The sequence below is a fragment of the Podarcis raffonei genome, chromosome 8, assembly GCF_027172205.1.
Source record: "Podarcis raffonei isolate rPodRaf1 chromosome 8, rPodRaf1.pri, whole genome shotgun sequence".
NCBI lineage: Eukaryota > Metazoa > Chordata > Lepidosauria > Squamata > Lacertidae > Podarcis > Podarcis raffonei.
In genome coordinates this window covers 82,738,276-82,761,913 of record NC_070609.1, presented here as the reverse complement: position 1 = coordinate 82,761,913, position 23,638 = coordinate 82,738,276, and the positions used below count along the sequence as shown (strand labels likewise).

General features: G+C 47.8%; 1 protein-coding gene across 1 annotated transcript in view; it reads left to right on the top strand.

The window, feature by feature from the left end:
* PTPN11 (protein tyrosine phosphatase non-receptor type 11) overlaps nt 1-18,119 on the top strand; it is a 29,489-nt gene extending 11,370 nt beyond the window's left edge. Inside the window, exons 5-16 of the mRNA XM_053401221.1 lie at nt 1,252-1,368; nt 2,297-2,410; nt 4,855-4,951; nt 6,473-6,552; nt 10,459-10,617; nt 10,890-11,021; nt 11,809-11,963; nt 12,334-12,401; nt 13,884-14,035; nt 14,689-14,801; nt 16,060-16,163; nt 17,337-18,119. Coding sequence (XP_053257196.1) covers nt 1,252-1,368; nt 2,297-2,410; nt 4,855-4,951; nt 6,473-6,552; nt 10,459-10,617; nt 10,890-11,021; nt 11,809-11,963; nt 12,334-12,401; nt 13,884-14,035; nt 14,689-14,801; nt 16,060-16,132 — 1,260 coding nt within the window. The 3' untranslated portion in view covers nt 16,133-16,163; nt 17,337-18,119. The remainder of the gene's footprint in view (nt 1-1,251; nt 1,369-2,296; nt 2,411-4,854; nt 4,952-6,472; nt 6,553-10,458; nt 10,618-10,889; nt 11,022-11,808; nt 11,964-12,333; nt 12,402-13,883; nt 14,036-14,688; nt 14,802-16,059; nt 16,164-17,336) is intronic.
* The last annotated feature ends 5,519 nt before the right edge of the window (nt 18,120-23,638 follow it).

The following is a 23,638-nucleotide window of genomic DNA, read 5'->3' as shown; positions in this document are numbered from 1 at the left end:
ATTGCTGGAGCAATTTCTGGGTGTGCTTTAATGGAGGTGGAAAGTTTGCATTCTGGTTCTCTGCATCTAGGTAAAGGTAAAGGGGCCCCTGACCATTAGGTCCAGTCGTGGCCGATTCTGGGGTTGCGGCGCTCATCTCGCTTTATTGGCCGAGGGAGCCGGCGTACAGCTTCCGGGTCATGTGGCCAGCATGACTAAGCCGCTTCTGGCGAACCAGAGCAGGGCACGCAAACACCGTTTACCTTCCCGCCGGAGTGATACCTATTTATCTACTTGCACTTTGACGTGCTTTCGAACTGCTAGGTTGGCAGGAGCTGGACTGAGCAACGGGAGCTCACCCCATCGCGGGGATTCAAACCGCCGACCTTCTGATTGGCAAGTCCTAGGTTCTGTGGTTTAACCCACAGCGCCACCCACGTCCCTCTCTGCATCTAATTGCAGTCAAATCTTGGTTCCTGAATGCCTCTGTTTTGGAACGTTTCGGCTCCCGTATGTCAAAAACCCAGATCTAAGTGTTCCGGTTTTTAAACGTTTTTCAGAACCCGAACGTCCAACACGGCTTCTGTTTGAATGCAAGAAGCTCTTGCAGCCAACCGGAAAGCCGCACCTCGGTTGTTGAATGTTTTGGAAGTCGAACGGTCTTCCAGAATGGATTACGTTTGACAACCGAGGTTTGACTGTAGTGGAGGATTTTTTTACTGTACCCCCCATTTTTTATTAAAGGTTTTTTTTTTAATACAAGACAATCGAAAACAAGGTAATCTAAATAAAAACAGCTAAAGAAAAGAAAATGCAGAGTCCTCTCTCGAAGGTAGCTCTTTGTTCTTGTCTCACAGCTCTCACCTAGGAGTTTTTCTTCCTTCTCTGAGCCTCCCTCCCTGGGAGATCTTTCATCCAGTGTCCTTCACTGACCATCCATCACCTTTGTGTTTGTATAATCCCAATAAAGACCTAGAGCAGAGGAGACCAAGGAAAACAAAAGAGAAAGAAAGAAAGAATAATGAAGATAAAAGGAAAGAGAAAGAGAAATGCTCCTCCTAAGACGACATCTTTAAAGAATAAAAAATGTGCTTTTTGGTGTGTGCTGAGGCTAGGGTTTTAAGTCATATGCAGATTTATGCAGCCTGAATTGATTTTCTTGATAGATGGAAAATAATTTCTAAAAGTGACTGGCCTAGAATAAATTATGCAAATGCCAGGCACCCGCGTGCATAGCTAACTAGCGCCTGTCTCTTCTCCTTTCCTTCCAAGGATATGAAGTACGACGTTGGCGGAGGGGAGAGATTTGATTCCTTGACAGACCTTGTGGAGCATTACAAGAAGAACCCCATGGTGGAAACCCTGGGGACTGTCCTTCAACTGAAGCAGGTGAGAAGAAAAGCTCCCAGTAATGAGCATTTTGGAGAGGGATGGGCTCCAGTCCTCTGCAATGGCCCTGGTGTGCGCGTGTGCCTGTGTGCTCTTGTTTGCAGAGTGAGCCCTTTCGTACGGATCCCTTCCCTCTCCAGGCTTCTGATCCTTGGCAGGGCATTGCTTTGCAAGCAGAAGATCCCTGGCATTTGAGGGCTGGCTCCTTTCAGAGCACAGTATCAGTTGAAACTTAGTTTTTTACATTCATAGAACATGCTCTTCTAAATGTATGTTTCCCCCCCTCGTTGCCCTGATCTTGACTTTGGAGAAAGGGCTATAAGGGCCACTTTGGAAGTCAATGCAAGGGCCAGGTGCCACCATGCCCCCCCTCAAAAAACTATGCTTACAGCCCCCAAACTGGATGAATGGGTCTTGAATCCAAACTCTTGGAAATAGGTGCATCATTTGGAGCGCATGAACATTTTCCTTACAGTATGAATGGATCTTACATGGGAGCTCTGTCCCAGGGGTGGTAAAGTAAAGGTAAAGGGACCCCTGCCCAGTCGTGGACGACCCTGGGGTTGCAGTGCTCATCTCGCTTTACTGGCCGAGGGAGCCGGCGTACAGCTTCCAGGTCATGTGGCCAGCAGGACTAAGCCGCTTCTGGCGAACCAGAGCAGTGCACGGAAATGCCGTTTACCTTCCCGCTGGAGTGGTACCTATTGATCTACTTGCACTTTGACGTGCTTTCGAACTGCTAGGTTGGCAGGAGCAGGGACCGAGCAACGGGAGCTCACCCCGTCGCGGGGATTCGAACCACCAACCTTCTGATCGGCAAGTCCTAGGCTCTGTGGTTTAACCCACAGTGCCACCCACGTCCTTCCCAGGGATGGTGCCTATACACAAAAACGTCTATGCTCACCTGCTTCTCTTTCTTCCTCCACAGCCCCTCAACACCACCCGCATCAATGCGGCAGAGATTGAGAGCCGTGTCAAAGAACTGAGCAAGCTGGCAGAGACCACCGACAAAGTCAAACAAGGCTTCTGGGAAGAATTTGAGGTAAGTGGGGTCCTGTGCCTCCACTGTCGGAGTCAGTAAGTGCTTCCGAATGCAAGTTGCTGGAAACCACAGAAGGGGAGAGGGCTGTTGTGCTTGAATCTTGCTTGAGGGTTTTCCATTGGGGCAACTGGTTGGCCACCGTGAGAAGAGGATGCTAGACTAGAAGTGCCATTGGCCTGATCTAGCCATTGACTCTTCTTAACTAAAAGTGTGTCGAGTGTGGAGCTGTTTTGCGTGCATCTGTGATTTCGCATATTGATTTGAACTTACCAGCTCGTCGCTTGGGCTGCAGCTTGTTTCTTGTGCATGTTCAGTCTTTCAGTGCAACTCGGAACAATGGTTGTGAGTTGCTCTTAGAGTTTAGGCACTTCTGAGGAACGAACTTTGCCTCCCAACGCTTTCTTTGCATCTGGGTGAGGTTGCTGGTTTGTTGGTGGAAAGGTAAGAGCTTTCCATAGCATCGCTGCGGCACCACTAGAGGGAGCCATGGCACCGATGGATTTCTCTGGGTTCTTCTTCCTAAGGGCTCAGTGGCTATTGTCCAGCTTGAGAGACCCACTAGGCATTTTGGTTTTCTGTGACCGAAAAAGGACCTTGTTTTTAAACCTGTTTAAGGAGACAAACCAGGGGATGTGGGTGGCGCTGTGGTCTAAACCACAGAGCCTAGGGCTTGCTGATCAGAAGGTTGGCGGTTCGAATCCCCGCAACGGGATGAGCTCCCGTTGCTCGGTCCCTGCTCCTGCCAACCTAGCAGTTCGAAAGCACGTCAGAGTTCAAGTAGATAAATAGGTACCGCTTCAGTGGGAAGGTAAACAGCATTTCCGTGTGCTGCTCTGGTTCGCCAGAAGCGGCTTAGTCATGCTAGCCACATGACCCGGAAGCTGTACGCCGGCTCCCTCGGCCAATAAAGCGAGATGAGAATCACAACCCCAGAGTCGTCTGTGACTGGACCTAACGGTCAGGGGTCCCTTTACCTTTAAGGAGGCAAACCAGGCCAGCTATGATGCTACCTAGGAGCCCTTATGTGCATTTTAACCTCGTTAGGGTTCAGCCCTGCCTAGAGCTGGAACCTAAGATATCCTTGGTTGGGGAGCAGGACTCCCCCACCCCTAAAAATGTTGTGAGGCTCCCAACAGAATATTAAAAACACGATAAAAAACTTCCCTAAACGGGGCTGCCTTCAGATGTCTTCTAAAAGTCAGATAGTTGTTTATTTCCTTGACATCTGATGGGAGGGCATTCCACAGTAGCTGTCTGCACTGCTAACTACCCCAAAGGGCTGTTGGATCCAGATTTTCCTGCCACAGGAGTGGAGGACCCTGCACTCGCAGCCTGCTGCCTGGTCGGCTCTCAGTTGACCTCCTTCAAACCCAGCCAGAATCTTCCCCGGGGCCACAGCAGTTTCAAGGCCATCGGCAAAGCACTTGGCTAGCTGCCTGTGAGGGATTGTGAGCAACAGCTCTTCCTGAAGCAAGAAACTTATATGGCTGCCGAGACCATGTAACACCAATCCTGAAAGACCTACATTGGCTCCCAGTACATTTCCGAGCACAATTCAAAGTGCTGGTGCTGACCGTTAAAGCCCTAAACAGACTTGGCCCAGTATACCTGAAGGAGCATCTCCACCTCCATCATTCTGCCTGGACACTGAGGTCCAGCTCCGAGGGCCTTCTGGCGGTTCCCTCCCTGCAAGAAGCGAGGTTACAGGGAACCAGGCAGAGGGCCTTCTCGGTGGTGGCACCCGCCCTGTGGAATGCCCTCCCATCAGATGTCAAGGAAATAAACAACTATCAGACTTTTAGAAGACATCTGAATGTAGTTTTTAATGTTTGAAGTTTTAGTGTTCTGTTGGGAGCCACCCAGAGTAGCTCGGTGGGGTATAAATATTATTATTATTAATATTATTAATAATATTAAACTACTTGATCAGGCCAAAGGCCCACCTTGTCCAGTATCCTGTTCTCACCGTGGCTAACAGTTGCCCTAATGGGAAACTGGCAAATAGGCCTAAGCACAGGAACACTTTCCCTCCCCTGGCTTCCAGCAACTGGTATTCACAAGCATTACTTGTGTGAAACTTTCATCCTTGGTGCCCTGTGTTCTGCTGCTTTGGAATATGGGCTGCTTTGCAAAACGTTAACATCGCCGTAAATCCTTTCTCAATAGACTTTGGGTTGTCATCACCTTCTGTGGAATTCTATAAAAATGCTCAGTGTTGGTTCACGGCCATGGTTATCCAGCTGCTGCTTACAAGGCTCTTGTAATCAGGGTCCACCCTCATCTCCGCTGGGATATTCATAGTGGCATGTTTCTTTGGCACTTGCCTTTGTGTCTTTGACCCACGATGAGCAGGATGGGCACATGCTGGTGAAATTCGGGGCTGGTGGAGGAGGCGGTAAACACTTTGCAACATTCGTTGGATCCCCTGCTTGTTCTTTGTTCAGACTCTCCAGCAGCAAGAATGCAAACTCCTCTACAGCCGTAAAGAGGGGCAGCGGCAGGAGAACAAGAACAAGAACAGATACAAGAATATTTTGCCCTGTGAGTACTGAATGCTCTGTCCTTGCCTCTTCCTCAAAGCCAAGATTCCCGGCCAGTAAGATTCACCCGCTTAACCTTTGAGCTTTCCTGTCTGTTGGTGAGAATGTGCAGCCTTCTGTTTCTGGCACTCCCAGTTAAAAGTGTCTCTGCTAGCAGGAGAGTCCCTTTTCCATGCCACTCTGGAGAGCCGTTGGCAGGCCCTCTTCAGTCTGGTAATAATAATAATAATAATAATAATAATAATAATAATAATAATAATAATTTATTTATACCCCACCCATCTGGCTGAGTTTCCCTCCTGATGTGGCTGCGGCTCTCAACTCCCGCCATCGCTGGCCATTGGCCATGCTGGCTGGAGTTAATGGAAGTTTGAGCTGAGCAGTGTTCAGACATTTCCTTTGAAAAGTACGTGGAAACTTCAGCTGGTCCAGAATGCTGTGGCCAGACTGCTGACAAGGCCAAACTGTTAGACTGTTGACTCATAAATATTTTTTAAAAAATATCCCCCCCCCCATTTTTTAAAGAAGTTTTACAAAGATACAAATCCAATATTTTCCCAATAAACATGCATTTTTTTTACTAGCCCCACCCCTTTTGCGGGTTCTTACATTTTTAAAATTTGTAACACTGCATTTCCTTCCTTATGCCAATTATTAATTACTCCCTGGTTTTCCTTTAACATGAATTTCAACTGTTTGGTTTTAAGTTAATCCTGCCAATGAACATACGTGTACAAAAACATTTCAGATAATCCACAAATTTCCCCCGGTCTTTGATAAAGCTTTTTGGTTCTCCTGGTTTCTTATTGCTCCCTAAAGTTTTGCCATTTCTGCATAGTCCATTAATTTAGTCTGTGACTCCTCCTTGGTTGGTGCAGAATCTTCTTTCCATCTCTGAGCATAAATGATCCTGGCTGCGGTAGTAGCATACATAAACAGGGGTGGTGTGGTTGGTTGGTTTTTTGGTCTTTAGGTAACTCTGTACTGATTATCCCTAAAAGAAAACTTTCTGGTTTTTTAATAAAAGTTATTTTAAACATTTTCTTCAATTCATTATAAATCATTTCCCAGAAAGCTTTTGCTATCTTACAAGACCACTGACTGTTGAGGATGTGCGTGGCTATCACATTTGGCCATCGCAGGCTGGCTTAGAGTAGAGATGGGAAGGCAAGTAGGAGGAGGAAGGAGAAATTGAAAAGAAATGAGGCAGTTTCTCCTCCTGTCTGCTTTCCCATTCCACCTAACCTCAGCCAGCCATGATAGGTAAGGCTGGTTTTCAACTTAGCATGAAATCTGGCCTGTAATTAGCTCGTTTTGCCTGGAGAGAAATTTCCAGCTCACGTTCTCACTAACACAGAGAATAAACTTCTGAAGTGCTTTTTGCCCTGGTTGCCCGGGCACAACTGTGGTTCGCCCGAGGCAACCAGCTGGGTAGCAGTGGACAAATAATATCTGACTAAGTAATTGCTGGTTGTAGCTGTCTAATAAGGTGTGTCTTTGTTTTTCCCTTCCCTCCTTCCAGTTGACCATACCAGAGTTGTCCTTCATGACGGTGATCCGAATGAGCCTGTTTCTGATTACATAAATGCCAATATTATCATGGTAAGGGTGTTTGTGGGGACCCCCCCCCCTGCCTCCGGGAGACTTGCAGACTTAATCTTTACTGTTGAGGGGAGGGGTTAGTCTGGAGGAGCATCCCCTACCAGATAGTTAAAAAGGTAAAGATAAAGGTACCCCTGCCCGTTCAGGCCAGTCTTGCCAGACTCTAGGGTTGTGCGCCCATCTCACTCTATAGGCCGGGAGCCAGCGCTGTCCGCAGACACTTCCGGGTCATGTGGCCAGCGTGACAAGATGCATCTGGCGAGCCAGCGCAGCACACGGAACGCCGTTTACCTTCCCGCTGGTAAGCGGTCCCTATTTATCTACTTGCACCCGGAGGTGCTTTCGAACTGCTAGGTTGGCAGGCGCTGGGACCGAACGACGGGAGCGCATCCCGCCGCGGGGATTTGAACCGCCGACCTTTCGATCGGCAAGTCCTAGGCGCTGAGGCTTTTACCCACAGCGCCACCCGTGTCCACCAGATAGTTAGTGGACCCTAATTACCTGTTGGTTGGACAGTATTCTCGAAGCTGCCAACATGAGCTTGACGTAACTGCGGGAGGCAATGGAAGACAGGAGTGCCTGGCATGCTCTGGTCCAGGGGGTCACGAAGAGTCAGACACGACTAAACGACTAAACAACACCAACATTATTACCTGTCTGGTGTGGGTAGGGGAGGGCCAATCCTGGGATAAGTTAAAATTTTGTTGTTGTTTAGTCGTGTCCGACTCTTCGTGACCCCCTGGACCAGAGCACGCCAGGCACTCCAGTCTTCCACTGCCTCCCGCAGTTTGGTCAAACTCATGTTAGTAGCTTTGAGAACACTGTCCAACCGTCTCGTCCTCTGTTGTCCCCTTCTCCTTGTGCCCTCAAGGACCTTTTAGCTCCCGGTATTTCAGCTGAGTTGTTGCATTCATTTATTTGGAGCATTTTTACCGTATCCTTTAGCTAAAAAGGCTTAGATGCAATCAATTAAAGAAAATAGTCTCTCCCCACAGATTTATAATCTGAACATATAACACGAAAGGAAGGAACGGGGAGGCCATCTTCCGCTTTTTCCTGCAGCTGGCAGGGCCCATTTGAAGGAGAAGAGGCCCAAGGGAAGGTTGGCCTCTGCTTCCCTTAATTATGCCCCCAGCCCGGGATGAAGCATGCTGCTTGGAAAGGAGGAGAGATTTAGTTTCCAGAAAGTTGCCTCCTTTTGCTGATTGCCCCTGCTGTTTTTATAGATAAGCTGTTAAGTTGATGTTTATTGTTTCCATGCATTCTTTAGTGTAATCTGCTTTGTGAGGCTCAGCTGAAAAGGGCAGTACAGTAGGATTGTGGGTGTGGGTGTTGTGTTCTTTGGGGATGGGGGTCAGGGTAGTGTGGAAAGCTGAAACTGCATACAGTGGTACCTTGGTTTTCGAACGTAATCCGTTCCGGAAGACCGTTCGACTTCCGAAACATTCAAAAACCAAGGCACAAATGGCAGTCTGCCAATTCAATAGAGAAAATTGTGAAAAACAACAGATAGCCATTTATTTCTGAGGTGCGTTCGAAAACGGAAACATTTACCTCCGGGTTTTCAGCGTTCGAAAACTGAAACGTCCAAAAACTGAGGTACCACAGTATAGTCAAAACAACTCCCTAGAGCCAGCCACACACAAGCAATCTTACCTTCTGGAACCAGAGCTAGATGTCGTGAAGGCTGCCAGGGGTTCCCAGAGCCCGGTAAGCAAGGCAGAGGGCTTCAGAGCTCTTTCTGCAAGGAGGGAGCACATTGTTCTCCTTGGAGAAAAACGATAATGCTATAAAGGCAAGAGACAAACAAGCAAATAAAATATCCTTTCCTTTGCTGGAAATCATCACTCAGGAACACATTCTGTTCCGGAATACTGTGCTGCTTTTGGGACAGGTGTGGCACAGGTGTGCAAAGGAAGATTTCTGGTGGCAGAGTCTTCCAAAACAAATCCTGCCCTGCTCCACTCTTGAATGTCATGGGAATTCACGTGGAAGTATCCCGAGTCTCTATCCCGGGACATGATGTGGGGCCCAGCCAGGCTGCGCCTGTAGGAATCAAGCCTAGTCAGAGGAATTGGCCACTCTCCAGGCACCCGGCTTGAGTTCCTTGTTGACCTCCCCGTCTGCGACACCCGGCAAGATCAGGCGAGATCTCAATCGGCGATCCTCCTCTAACGTGAGAAGAACACACCACTCCTCCCCTGCCATCCCCAGGGAGGGGAGAGAGACAGACAGAAATGTATTTACATGCCTTTATTTCTGTCTTTCCAGCAGTACAGAGAAACGTGTCTGCACTCTCTTAACACCAACAGCAGAGAGGGGAAAAAAGACTCCTCCCCTGTACTTCCAGTACAGGTCAGATGGCACTCTGAGCTAACATCCGGTGCTCAGTGGTGTGAATAGACTGTTCCTTTGTTCCCACGGAACAGTCCCAAACATCAACATCCTGTTTGGCTTTCCAGCCACCTGGAGCTCGCTGCTGCATTGCTCCTTTTTCGTAACAGCGCCTTGCCCTTTTAAGACAAACTACAAACTTTTGCCTGAAGGCTTTTGTCTCAGTGATTTAATAATAATAATAATAGTAATAATAATAACGATAATAATTTATACCCCGCCCTCCCCAGCCAAGGCCGGGCTCAGGGCAGCTAACAAGCAAAAATAAAAACAAGTTGAATGAATACAACTTAAAAACAAGATTAAAATACAACATTAAAATATCGAAACATTAAAATATTAAAATGCAGCCTCATCACAGGAGGAGAAAGGAAAAGGAAGAGGGGGAGTGAATCAAATTGGCTCTAAGCCAAAGGCCAGGTGGAACAACTCTGTCTTACAGGCCCTGCGGAAAGAAATCAGATCCTTCAGGGCCCTGGTCTCATGAGGCAGAGCGTTCCACCAGGCCGGAGCCAGTGTTGAGAAGGCCCTGGCTCTGGTTGAGGCTAATCTGACTTCCTTAGGGCCCGAGACCTCTAGGGTGTTGCTATTTATGGACCTTAAGGTCCTCTGTGGGGCATACCGGGAGAGGCGGTCCCGTAGGTATGAGGGTCTAGGCTGTGAAGGGAATGGTTGGGGGCTATGGAGGTGGGTGTCAGTGTTGAGGTTTGTATTTCATTTTAATCTTCCAGTTAGAGGGTTGGGAGTATTGTTCTGTATAGTGTTTGCGGGCTTCTAATGTTTTCTACTACTGTAGCAGGGGTTGGTGTTTTGTTTTCTCAATATGGTGTATGGAACATTTAATATGCTATATCAGGCACGTCCGACGCGGGTGGCGCTGTGGGTTAAAGCCTCAGCGCCTAGGACTTGCCGATCGAAAGGTCGGCGGTTCGAATCCCCGCGGCGGGGTGTGCTCCCGTCGTTCGGTCCCAGCGCCTGCCAACCTAGCAGTTGGGTGCAAGTAGATAAATAGGGACCGCTTACCAGCGGGAAGGTAAACGGCGTTCCGTGTGCTGCGCTGGCTCGCCAGATGCAGCTTGTCACGCTGGCCACGTGACCCGGAAGTGTCTGCGGACAGCGCTGGCTCCCGGCCTATAGAGTGAGATGAGCGCACAATACTGGCCTGTACGGGCAGGGGTACCTTTACCTTTTTATCAGGCACGTCCAACTCGCAAGAGACTGCGATCTGCTCACAGTATTAAAATGCTGTGTGCGATCTACCCATTGTCATTGCCAGGAAAACTTGTTGAGCTTTTTTTAGGGGGAGCAAAAGTTAGGGGAGACTAAGACTATGGATGCAATCGACCAGAAGATCGTGATCGACCTGTTGGAGATGCCCGTGTTATATGATTCCACCCCATTTTCTATGAGACAGTGTATTCATGCCTACATATATATTTTCCACTGTGAGTTGCTTGGAGACCCTTAAGGTGACAAGTGGCTTAAAACTTAATTATTATTCTTATTTTGCAGCCGGAGTTTGAAACCAAGTGCAACAATGCAAAGCCCAAGAAGAGCTACATTGCCACCCAAGGCTGCTTGCAGAACACCGTCAACGACTTCTGGAGGATGGTGTTCCAGGAGAACTCCCGCGTGATCGTTATGACGACGAAAGAAGTCGAGAGGGGAAAGGTAAGGAGCCCACCCCGCTCAGGGGATCTTGCAATGCTGATCAGCCTCTGAGCATATCAAAACAAAATAAATTCCTTCCAGTAGCACCTTAGAGACCAACTAAGTTTGTTATTGGTATGAGCTTTCGTCTCAGGGTGGATTTGATTTACTTCCATCAGCCTCCACATCACATGGCCTCTCTGTCTGGGGATGATGGGAGTTGTAGCCCAATACATACAGAGAACTTCAGTTGGCTGACATTGACGAAACCAGCACCCTGTCTTGTTTTCCAGAGCAAGTGCGTAAAATACTGGCCAGATGAACATGCCCTAAAAGAATACGGTGTGATGCGCGTCCGAAATGTCAAAGAGAGTGCGGCTCATGATTACACGTTACGGGAACTCAAGCTTTCAAAGGTTGGGCAGGTAAGTCTGTGAAGTTATTTCTTTAGTTCTGGCCAGCCTCTGGCTCATATTCTTCAAATGTGGTAGCAGCCAGACCTAAAGAAGAGCCCGCTTCTGTCCCATATATGTTTGTTTACATACGGCTAATCATTAAAAAAATAAATCAGAGCAGTTTGTACCAATTGTACAAAAACCCAAACCGTATAAAAATGATAAAATCAGAAGTCAGCTAACGGTTGGAAATCCTTAACTGCCTGAAAAGGCCTGGCAGAATAGAAAAGTTTTTAGCAGTTGTTTAAAAGTTGGCCCAGGAAGTGCATGTACAAGTGCTTGTAGCCTTGCTTCTCGCAGTGTGGGAACCACCAGAAGGCCCTCGGAACTGGACCTCAGCGTCCGGGCAGAATGATGGGGTTGGAGATGCTCCTTCAGCAAACATGGAGGCCGAGCATAGCCATCGGGGCTAGTCTCCATTGAGAGCCCTCTTCTCCATGAATTGGTCCCATTTTCTTTTAAAGCCTCCAAGTTTCGGCCAGTGCTGCTTCTTGGAGTGAATTCCGTAGTTCATGCAATGTGTGAAGAAGGACTTTGTTTTATCTGTCTTGAATCTCTCCTCTGAAAAAAGGTCTTGGTTTGCCAGGAGTGCATATAATGTTGGGGGGTGGGCAGTCTGATCTGAGGGAGGGGCTTCTTCTGTAACTGGGGTGCTGCTGTTGAGATGACTCCTCCTCATCTCCAGTGGCGCACCCCCCCCCACCCCTAAAGTGCTCCTTAAAAGGCAGGGAAAGATATTTGGCTGCCATCTCTCCAGGGCAACACCGAACGAACAGTCTGGCAGTATCACTTCAGAACCTGGCCTGACCATGGAGTCCCCAGTGATCCTGGAGGAGTTCTAGATTTCTTAGAAGAGGTTCATCACAAGCAAGAAAACATCTCAGATGCTGGCCCAGTCGTGGTCCATTGCAGGTACTGTGATGCTTGGGCTCTGCCAGGGCTAGGCAGCCTAAGGCCCGTGGGCTGGATGCGGCCCAATCGCCTTCTCAGTCCGGCCCGTGGACGGTTCGGGAATCAGCGTGTTTTTACATGAGTAGAATGTGTCCTTTTATTGAAAATGCATCTCTGGGTTATTTGTGGGGCATAGGAATTTGTTCATTTCCCCCCTCAAAATATAGTCTGAGAGACTATAAAAATGGTCTGAGAGACGGTGGACCGGCCCATTGGTTCCTGACCCCTGGGCTATGCCTTTGATCTTAAGCACAACATTTTTCAAAGCCAAAAGAAGCAGAAATATACGTTGCGTGTCTGTGTTTTTCCCCTCTTCCCTTCTGCTTCCTAGTGCTGGAATCGGCCGGACCGGAACATTCATTGTGATAGATATTCTCATTGACATAATCAGAGAGAAAGGTGAGTCCTACTGCCTTCGCCTGCCTGGTGGGTTACAGTTTCCATCAGTCCCAGCCAACACGGCTGTATGATGATGAGGCAGATGGGAGCATGGGCTTTCTGGCGGCAAGGGCTGATGGGCCACGAAGGCAGAGCACAGCCATCATGGCTGGTAGCCACCAATAGCCCTTCTCCTCCATGAATTTCTCCTGTCCTCTTTTAAAGCCATTCAGGTTGGTGGCCATCACTGCCTCCTGTGGGACTGAGTTCCAGAGATTAACTATGCCCTGCATAAGAAAAGACTTCCTTTTATCTGTCCTGAATCCTCCATTGTCCAGATTCTTCGCAGTTCCACTTACCGTATTTTTCGCTCTATAAGACGCACCTTTCCCTTCCTAAAAAGTACAGTGGTACCTCGGGTTAAGTACTTAATTCGTTCCGGAGGTCCGTTCTTAACCTGAAACTGTTTTTAACCTGAAGCACCACTTTAGCTAATGGGGCCTCCTGCTGCTGCCGTGCCACCGGAGCACGATTTCTGTTCTCACCCTGAAGCAAAGTTCTTAACCTGAGGTACTATTTCTAGGTTAGCGGAGTCTGTAACCTGACGCGTATGTAACCTGAAGTGTATGTAACCCGAGGTACCACTGTAAGGGGAAATGTGCGTGCGTCTTATGGAGTGAATGCAGGCTGCGCGGCTTTCGCTGAAGCCAGGAGAGTAAAAGGGATCGGTGCACACCTGGCTTCAGGGATAGCCGCCCGAAGCCTCCTGTGCTGTGCTCAGGAGGCTTTGCATTGCGTTCGCTGAAGCCAGGAGAACAAGAAGGATCGATCCCTCTTCTCTCCTGGCTTCGCTTTGCTGGAGAGGCGCTGCGCAGCTTTCCCTCTCTGCTCAGCACCCCTTCAGCGAAGCGGGAGGAGAAATGGAAGGGGCTCCGCGTCTCCTGCCGCTTCGCTGAAGGGGCGCCGTTTCTCCTCCCGCTTTGCTGGAGAGGTGCTGAGCAGAGAGGGAGAGAATCCCCCCCCCCCATTCTCCTCCTCTAAAACTAGGTGCATCTTATGGTCGGGTGCGTTTTATAGAGCGAAAAATACAGTGCTGTAGCTGCTTCAAATGGAGCCTACAAACAAATGAAATTAGAACGAAATGGAGCCTCCAGGCCCAGGAGCAGTCTCTTCTTGAGACCCAAGTCCTAGAGGCACTTCCTCGAGGCCTCTTCTGGTTGGTCACCATGGAGAAGAGGTTGCAGGGCTTGGTGGGTCCCTGGTCTGACCCAGCAAGGCCATCCTTGCCTCCTAACTCCCACGCTGCCCAGCCTAGATTGCTGCTCTTCAGGAACTTTGGACGTCAGTGTAGAAGCGGAAGTTATTTCGCTGCGGCATAAGCTGCTGCTGGCTTGGGAGCTTAGGTGTGACTTCAGCCGGAATGAGTGGGGCTGGAAGGGTTTTCTCTCAGGTCCTGCCTGGGCATCTCTGTCCCGCTGATCCTTTTTACTCCCTGCCCTCCAGGCGTCGACTGTGACATTGACGTCCCGAAAACCATCCAAATGGTGCGGTCCCAGCGGTCAGGGATGGTGCAGACGGAGGCCCAGTACCGGTTCATTTACATGGCGGTGCAGCACTACATCGAAACGCTACAGCGTCGGATCGAGGAGGAGCAGGTAACGCCTTGAGTCGGGCTTTGAAGTGAGGCCACTTTGGCTAAGGGCCCAGTGGGCAGGAAGTTCCAGTCTTGCCTTTTAGAAATAGGATTGTCTTTCAGATTTTCCTTTGTATTCTGGTTTTAGCATCTGTGTTTTGTGGTTTACTTATTGTGAGGGTGTATGGGACACGGGTGGCGCTGTGGGTAAAACCTCAGTGCCTAGGACTTGCCCATCGTATGGTCTGCGGTTCGAATCCCCGCGGCGGGGTGAGCTCCCGTCTTTCAGTCCCAGCTCCTGCCCACCTAGCAGTTCGAAAGCACCCTTAAGTGCAAGTAGATAAATAGGTACCGCTTTATAGCGGGAAGGTAAATGGCGTTTCCGTGTGCTGCGCTGGTGCTGGCTCGCCAGAGCAGCTTCGTCACGCTGGCCACGTGACCCGGAAGTGTCTGCGGACAGCGCTGGCTCCCGGCCTCTAGAGTGAGATGAGCGCACAACCCTAGAGTCGGACACGACTGGCCCGTACGGGCAGGGGTACCTTTACCTATTGTGAGTGTATTTTAGTTACTTTGGTAAAAAAAAAGGAACTGGTAAATTTAATTACTAATAAAACTAATATGATCAATAAGTGATCTCCCTTGCCTCCATGTGCTCTCTGTCTCTCTCCCTTTCAGAAGAGTAAGAGAAAAGGCCACGAGTATACAAACATTAAATATTCTTTAGCAGACCAGGCCAGTGGAGACCAGAGTCCTCTCCCACCCTGTACTCCAACTCCGACCTGCCCTGAGTAAGTAGATGATCTCCTTCCCTCTCCAAGATCACATGCAAGGGCAAAGTTCGACATCACAGCCCCCAGATGCAAAGGCAAGCGACACGACTGTGACAGCGATACAGTCGTACCTCGGAAGTCGAACGCCTTGCGACTCGAACGTATTGGCTCCCGAATGCTGCAAACCCGGAAGTGACTGTTCCGTTTTGCGAACTGTCTTGGGAACCCGAAAGTCCGATGTGGCTTCCTGCAATTGGAAGCTGCGCCTTGGTTTCCAAACGTTTTGGAAGTCGAATGGACTTCCGGAACGGATTCCGTTGGACTTTCGAGGTACGACTGTATATTAATGAAGAGAAGAAACTTCCAGCAAAGGATGGCAAAATACCATTGCAATTGCAAAGTGTAAGTTTCAGCAAGGTTTACGAGGAACCAATATAGGCCCATTTATTATTACAGTATTATTATTATTATTATTATTATTATTATTATTATTATTAAGCTTTTCATCTAAGCAGATGAAAAACAGACAGGCTTCCAGGTAAGATTCTGTTTCCAAGGTCTTCCTCGGGTGTTAACACCTCAAAGGCCGTATATTTGCAGTTTTCACAACTGGGATGACTTTATCTTCCACTGCTCTGGGCTTATCCATGCGAAAGAAGGCCCAGGATTGCACTGGAAGCAAAAATGCATTAGGTGGACTCCCCTGGGTCATTACTGTCCTTGTGCACCATTAAGAGACTGCCTTTCCTTGTTACCCAAATGCCTAGGCACTGTGGCTTTATCCACATGGAAAGATTTGGCAAGGCTTCTCTTACACTGTATGTAGAGCAAACCTCTTGGAGCTATAATGTGAAGGGGCAGGGAAACACCCACCCACACCTGTGCTTCAGCCTTGAAAAGTTTGCAAACAAATGGTCTCATCACAGAAAGATTTTCTGTGTCTCTGCAGGCTTTTTTAAAAAACAAATAAATGCAAGTTTATAGTTTTTTTTACTGAGCTTAAATCCTGCTTTTCTTGCTTTAGGAAACATAAAGCACATTTCTTCTGTGCCTGGAGCCTTCCTGATGTTTTGCACCATGATTCCCATCAGCACTAGACAGCATGGCTCATGGGGGATGTGGTCCAAAACATTTAGAGAGGATCCGATTGGCGAAGTCTGTTCTGAGTGACCCAGCCATCCTGCAAACAAATGGAAACAGCATCAGCGGAAACCTTGTCTTTGTGTTTCTTCTCTGTTTCCAGTAGATTTTAAAACCCCTTTGCTTCTCCCTCCAGGATGAGGGAAGACAATGCCATGAGAGTCTATGAAAACGTTGGTCTGATGCAGCAGCAGAAAAGCTTCAGATGAGATGAAATGAGCAGCGTTCCTTGTCAGGAAGGCAAGTCCGACTCGGGTTGTGGCGGGGCTAGCAGAGGGTTGCACGTTAATGGGGATCAGGTGTGTGCAGGCTGCAAGCAAACTACATCCTTGCATTTCCAGATTCACTTCTCATGTGCTCCAGTGAAAGAATCTTGGGAGCAGGGCTGGGAACGACTTCCAGCTGGCACCCATTAAGACATGTTGCTATTCTTTCGTGTCCGAGCACAATTCAAAGTGTTGGTGCTGACCTTTAAAGCCCTAAAAGGCCTCGGTCCAGTATATCTGAAGGAGCGTCTCTACCCCCATTGTTCTGCCCGGACACTGAGGTCCAGCGCCAAGGGCCTTCTGGCGGTTCCCTCAGTGCGAGAAGCAAAGCTACAGGGAACCAGGCAGAGGGCCTTATTGGTAGTGGCACCTGCCCTGTGGAATGCCCTCCCATCAGATGTCAAGGAAATAAACAACTATCTGACTTTTAGAAGACATCTGAAGGCAGCCCTGTTTAGGGAAGCTTTTAATGTTTGATGTATTACTGTATTTTAATATTTGGTTGGAAGCCACCCAGAGTGGCTGGGGAAGCCCAGCCAGATGGGCGGGGTATAAATAAATTATGGTGATGATGATGATGATGAGGTGGGCCATTGATCTGGCTCAAGCTGAAGCAGGTTCTCCATAGGTTAGCATGGCAGTCCTTAAAGCTGCAAAGTTCAGGCAGCTCTAGGACAGGAGCGGCCACCCAGATGATGCTGGAAATGCAACTTCCATCACCCACGACCTTTGGTCAGGGCTGTATGGGAGTTGCAGTCCCCAATCCCTTGTTATAGCGCCCTCTCTGTGTATTATGGAGAAAAGCATGAGATAGTCCAGCATGTGTGCGATTCTATCTTCCCTATTCTCGGGGCAGTATCTCCTATCTTCACAACAACTTTGTGGAGTAAGTTAGGGCGAGGGAGACAGGTCCAAGATGACCCAGCATGCTTTGTTGCTGTGCGGATTTGAATTTGGGTCTGTCCAGGCTCAGTCCAATACTCCACCCCTGTTTCACCTTCCTGGTTCCCAAATTTGAGTTCCAGTCAGCCACTTGGGACCCACTTCTAGTTCCTCTCCTATTGCGTGTGATTCCCCTCTGAATTGAAGAACGGAGATGAGACTGAGCATATGTTTAATGGCTCTTTCTTCTTTTCTCCCTTTACAGAACTGAAATACCATTTTCTAAGAAAGTGAAGCCAAGTGACTTGAGAAGCGTCCCATGAAGAGGAGTGGACTTTGACAGCTGCATAGAGCCTCTTATTTATGGTGTTTTTAACCCTTCAGTAATAAGCGGAACTTAAGACTATCTTTCGGAGAAACTCCTAATGCCTTTTCTCAACATTGTCTGATTTCTACAGTCCCTGATTTTGTTTTGTTTCCATTCAACTTGCGGTTCTTTTGCCTCCAGTGCAGACCAATACTCTGTTGTACTTGAACATTTTTCTCTCTCTCTCTCCTAGATGCTGAGGTTTTAAAGCTGTTTCCAATTAGATATATTTTTTTTAAAGGAAAATCCGTTTCTTATACTTAAAAAAGAAATCAAGTAGCACGTCAGGTGATAAACTAATACTTTTTTCGTTATTGGAGGTGTGTGTGTGTCAGTTGTGCTAATTAGACATTTGTTCCTCCCCTTCTGCCCCCTTACTCTTGGCCCTGCTTCTGGTGAGGAGCCAGTGACCGTTCTGGAACAGGGCACGTTGATCAGTTAATTTGTTCAAGACTTTAGTCCTCAAGGTGTCTGTCTTTCTTGGAAACGACGTTGCTTCTCTAGAACTGCCAATGATGCATGGTTTGCACCAGAGAAAACTAGTTTGTTTCTTAGAGCCTGCTGGGCAACTGTTAAGATGGTTGCTGCTGAATTCTGAGTGTTTTGGTTCGGGTGGTTGGGGGGAAGAGAGAGAAAGAGAGAGAGAGAGAGAGAGAGAGAGAGAGAGAGAGAGAGAGAAAGGGAGTGGTAGCTAAACTCTGATACTGTAGTCACAGTATCAGAGCCTTTATCCGAGGTTCTTCTGAGGAGCAATCTCCTTTACTTCCCTGCCTGTGTGCATCCCAGGTGGTGTGTTAAAAGCAGGACACTAGACTAAACTGACCTCCGGAAGCACCCAGTGGGGTTTTTCTTGTGTTCTCCGCCCTCTCTCCTTAAGAGGGGCAAGCGGTCGGATTGTCGGCAGTTGCGTTTCCCTGAATGTTGCCTCGGCCGTGTGAAAGGGGAGCTCTTGCTTCACGTTGCCTTGTGAGGGCGGAGGAAGATCTGGGTTCCAAAATGTCTTAGCAGCGTATTCCGTTAAGCGTAGATGTTCTGTGGTTAACATTCTGCCTTTTTTTCCAAAGTGCCTTTCCCCTCCTGCCTCCCAGCTCCGAAAGCATCTCTCCCCAGCTGGTGTAGTTTTCCCCCCCTGTCGGTGGAGTGGCGTTGAGCTTCTCTAAGTGGTCATTTTGTGGCCGTCAAAGCCGTAGCCCATCCTGGAAGCAGGACATCACCCTTCCTTGGCCAGCCTTTGCGGGGTTTGGAGGGGTGTGGTGGCAGGTTCTGATCAGTGGGGTGAGGTGGGGAGGCTTTTTCCAGAGGCCTTTGGTTGGCAGCGTAAGCTAGAGATGTTCTCCAAGGACTGCTTTTCGCTTTGAGGCTGTATGGGAAGCCGACTTGTTTAGGTCAGAGCTGGAAAAACCTAATTTTAAGGCAGCGCTGTTGGAAAATCAGCCTCTTGTTGCCTTGGCTGTGCGTACATCATTCTTAAGTACAATTAGGGTTTTTAAAGTTGTGCACCCAGAAAAACTGCATCCTGCAGTCTAAATGATGTAAATGGAGCAAACTTGCATAATTTCTCTGACTTCTAATAATTGGTTCCGTAGTTTTAACTACACCCCCCCTCCCCAATTTTTACTGGCATTGCTGATTATGGAGAGAGTAATGGGGCTATTAGATTCCCCTGCCCTCCACTGAGGTTCTGAGATTTCAGCTTGTGTTGCCTGTGCACTTGAGGACTAGAACCCTGTCTAGTTTTGTTTTGTTTCAAAAGAAAGCTTCTCTTGAAGTTGAATCCTTCTCCCCCGCCACTTTGTTCAGAATCACAGTGTGCACACAGCCATGCTCGTTGCGAGTTCAGCTTGATTGAATGGAAGGCCAGGAGGAGTGGAAATCTTCAACGTTTACTGTCCTTATAAAATAAAATAAAAAACTTTTTTGCCCTATCTTCTGACTTCAAATTTTGGAACTCCTGTAAGCAGCTATGCCTGAAGTTTTGCATCTTACGCCTCAGCCTAGTCAGGCCACAGAGGAAGCTCCCTTTCTGCCTTGTCCTCAAATTTCACCTTAGCATTAGCAAAGACTTTGTTGTAGTTGCGGCCAAGAGGTTGGGAGCGCACGAGAAAGGTGTGTGGCAGAGCCCCCCAACATTGGACAGATGGTGCCATCCGTCGCTACAAGCAGATGGTACTGGGGTGGGGCGAGGATTTTGGTCCTGGTGGGTGAAGCTCCTGAAGGTGTAAGAGTTGGACAAGGGCAATTTTCAGGAGCTGAACCCCACTTACCCAAGCTAAGGCGCAGGGCCATGCCTTACGATGGACCTGGGGCAGCAACCAAAATCGGGGTCCCTGTTTCGTGTTCTCCTCCTTCCCTTCCTCATACGGAGTACAAACCTCAACCTGTTTCCTGGTGTCGCAGTGCTAAGTTTCCCTGTGTACTGAGCTTTGCTCCTCAAAAAATAAATAATTGGGTATTCCTGGCAGGGAAACCTGTAGCGACCCCAGGGCGCGGTTAAGTTTGGCTGCGTGTTATGAAGGGAGAACTAGACACGGGGGTGCCAATTTTGGCTGCCCCCTCACTTTCCTGGGAAGCGCCTAGTTCCACCCTCCATCAGCACCCCTGGGTTTCTTCTTTTTTTAAAAAAAAAAAAAAAAACCTCTGGGTTTCTTCTGATAGGTGGGTGAAAGCGTACCCATAGGATAGATATCTTTTTTAAAAAAGAGTGCCCTGAACGTTGTTGCTTGCCACCTTTTTAATGCGTTGTGTTGCCTCCTGAGAACGTTGACTTCAATTTCGAGGGGGCTGAAACCCTGTTCAGTTTTTTTGGGGGGGGTGACTGAAGGACTCCACAGAATCACCAGCGCTTCTTCTGGTGGACATATTTTATTTTTTCCCAGAAGAACGATGCTGAATGCTTCCTTCCTTCCTTCCTTCCTTCCTTCCTTCCTTCCTTCCTTCCTTTGCACCTGCAAAGAGCTGAGTGGATTGCTGGTGATGTCATTGAGCGCTGCCCCCCCTTCTCCCAACGGTCCCTCAAATTTTGCTACCTGAAACAGTCACTATTATTGTTGTTGTTGTTTTGGAAGGCTTGTCAAATGAGAGTTTTAAAGGAACAAAATTCCACCTTGAGCATGGAGCCTCTAGGGAACATTGATGCAACCCTATCTTTCTTAAGACTGAAGGGTCTGGCATCTCCTTCCAAAATGCAGTGCTCTGTGATCCCTTCTCTTCTCTTCTCTTCTCTTCTCTTCTCTTCTCTTCTCTTCTCTTCTCTCCCACCCCACCCTAGATGTCTATTAGACCACTGGCTGAAATATGCCATCAGGCAAACAAATGCTATAGGACTCTTGACAAGGTGGTCATAATCTTGACATAGAGTGTTCACCTTTTCTGTCCCAGGAGCTTTTAAAGCAGGAGGACCAATACATGCAGTGGTCCCCCCCATCTTTATATCTGCCCCCCCCCCAGCCTGAGTGAATACGGTTCAAGAAAAGCTCCACTGTGTGATTCTTGCGACTAGGATTTCGGTCGCCTGCCTGGTTTAAGTAGGAACGCGGCATGTTGAATGTGCAGTTACTCTTTTTCTCAGAGCACGTGATTACAGAATGTCATTGCTGAAACTTGAATAGAAAAAAAAACCTCCAAGATGATTGTGCTGAGATGAGAACTTGAATAAGATCTTTGGGCCTTGCTGAAAACCAAAAGGAGACCTGTTCTTGTGGTTCTTGTTTGTTTCTTTAAAAAGCTGTCTTTTAAAAATAAAGACCCTCGCTGTGAGTGCCCTTTTGCGGAAGCAAAACTTTAATGAACTTCCATAGCAATAGGGACACCCAACCCCTTTCCCAGGGATGGGACCCACAGGTAGCAGTATGTAAGGGGGTGGCTGCATAGATATTGTGTCTTAGAAGTTCTGGACGATTTTTTGTGGACTTGCAAATGGAAGGCGCATGGAGGAATCAGAACAGTTATTGAATGTATTTTAAACGATCCTTCCTAAATTGATCTCTGAAACAGCCAAAGGCTTCAAGGGTTCTATTGACTTAATTTTAAATGTCGGGGAAGATTTTTTTTTTACATATTTTGGAGGTTAAGGGAATGTCCTTTAATTCTGGAATTGTCTTAACTTTTGAAAAGCCTGCCCTGTCTTTTCTTTCAGTGGGAAGTCGCAAAATCTGAAACGTGGAATATTTTCACTGAAAAATTGCATTTCCCTGGTCTGGCGCATGTCCCGCTTCTTCCTATTTTGGGGGAGAGCACTCAGAACAGAGGCCAGTTTTCCTGACCTCGACTTCATGAGAGTGAAATTTAGTGACCCCTCCAGAGGCAGTGATTCCCAGGCTCTTGGTTAAGAGGCTAGTTACCTGCTGGCAAATCTGCTAGCTCTGCAGCAGAGGTGATTGGATCAGTCAGTTGCTGCCAAGGCAGAAAAAATAATCCATGCTCAGAGGCTGCTCATTGTCATGTCTCTGCATGAGTTTGGCAGCACACCCAGATCAGGGATTCATACAGAGGGGCCTGGTGCTCTTCTAAGGGCAGATAACACTCATTCTTTCACATACTCTAAGGCTTTTGGAGTTTGTGAGTGAAGAATGTCTCCTTTTTTCTAATTTAAGAGAAAAGCCTTACCTCAGAGTTTGGGAAGCCCTGGCCTATGAGGATGATCCTTGCCGGTGTGCCATTGCTTACTGAATGTTTGATGATAGCGTACTTCCATTTTTTCACCGACTCTTTAGAAGAAAGCTCCTGTCAGTCTCAATGAAATGTTTTATTCCCCCCCCCCCGAAATCTCATGTTTAAAATGATTTTACTTTGTTATTCTGTAGTGAGAAACGATAGCTTCTGTTGTTAAAGGTATGTGGGGAGACGATAAATGAAATAACTGGGAACTAGCTGGGCTGGAAAACTCGCAAACTAGAAATTTTGAGCAATTTGACGCATTTCTCAGCCCCAGATACTAGGATGGGGCGGTGGCTTTATATCATAATTTTGTGTTGTGTTTTTGTTCTTTTTTCTCCAAATTTTAATCCTTAATCCCTGTCTTCTTTCTTTAATTTATGAACACCCTTGTGACTTATATATATATATATATATATATATATATATATATATATATATACACACACACACACACACGACGCTAACGGCTCTACGAGAGAAGATCTCTGTTATATTCATCTAGGTTGAAAAATAGCTTCCCCCCTTCCTTATTCTCTTACCCCTCTTCCAGCAATGTATGAAGTATTGTACCAGAGTATTAAATGAAATGTAATATTTTATTGAGGGGGGAGGGAAGAGAGAGAAAAAGGACCTCAGCCTTCTCCTTTAAAAGGAATGCATACGTCAACAGGTTTTATGTGAATTGTGTACATGTTCCAGATGCGCTCTGACATCCAGAAGGGGCACAGCTCACAGCCAGACGCTTGGCCTGGGGCATCCCCAGCCAAGCCTGCAGGTTCTCGCAGGCATGTGGGGCTGGTCAGATCGCCCCCCACGCTGTTTCAAAGCCCTCGTCTTCGCTGCCTTCGGTGCCCATGTATCCCGTAGACCCTTTTGCAATCATGTGACATTAAAAGGCAAAAGAAGAAGAAAAAGATCATGTGTAGAAAACTTCCTGATTTGTCTTGTCTGTCCCCAGCCTGTAATTATGGGTGTTGAAGTCTGGCTTTGTCGCTGGCTGTGCTGTGTTTTTGTTTTTAATTGCTCCAAGGCTTATTATCCAGAGTAAAAGCATTATTTGTAAAACAACAGAACTTAAAAAATATATATAGGAATAAAAAAAAAATCCATTTTCTTATACCTGTTTCTTGAATGCTTTTGTATCGCTAGTGCCGGGTGATGTTAGTTTGCGTCTGTGGGAATTCTGCGTGAAAACTCCCGATAATGCAGTTAGTATAAATCAGGCAGTGCTTGTGCATTCACATGAATTCTTACATGGAAATACCGTATTTTTCGCTTCATTGGACGCAGTTTTCCCCCTCCAAAAATTGAGGGGAAATGTGTGTGCATCCTATGGAGCGAATGCAGGCTTGTGCCATAGCCGCGCGCAACCCTTCCGGCAGGGAGAGGCTGCACGGGGCTATGGATTCTTTAGCCCTGCGCAGCCTCTCCCGGCAGGGAGGGATTGCGCAGGGCTAAAGAGGAAGCCAAAGCAGCCAGTGGGATCCATCCCGCTGGCTGCCTTGGCTTGTTCCATAGCCGCGCGCAACCCCTCCGGCAGGGAG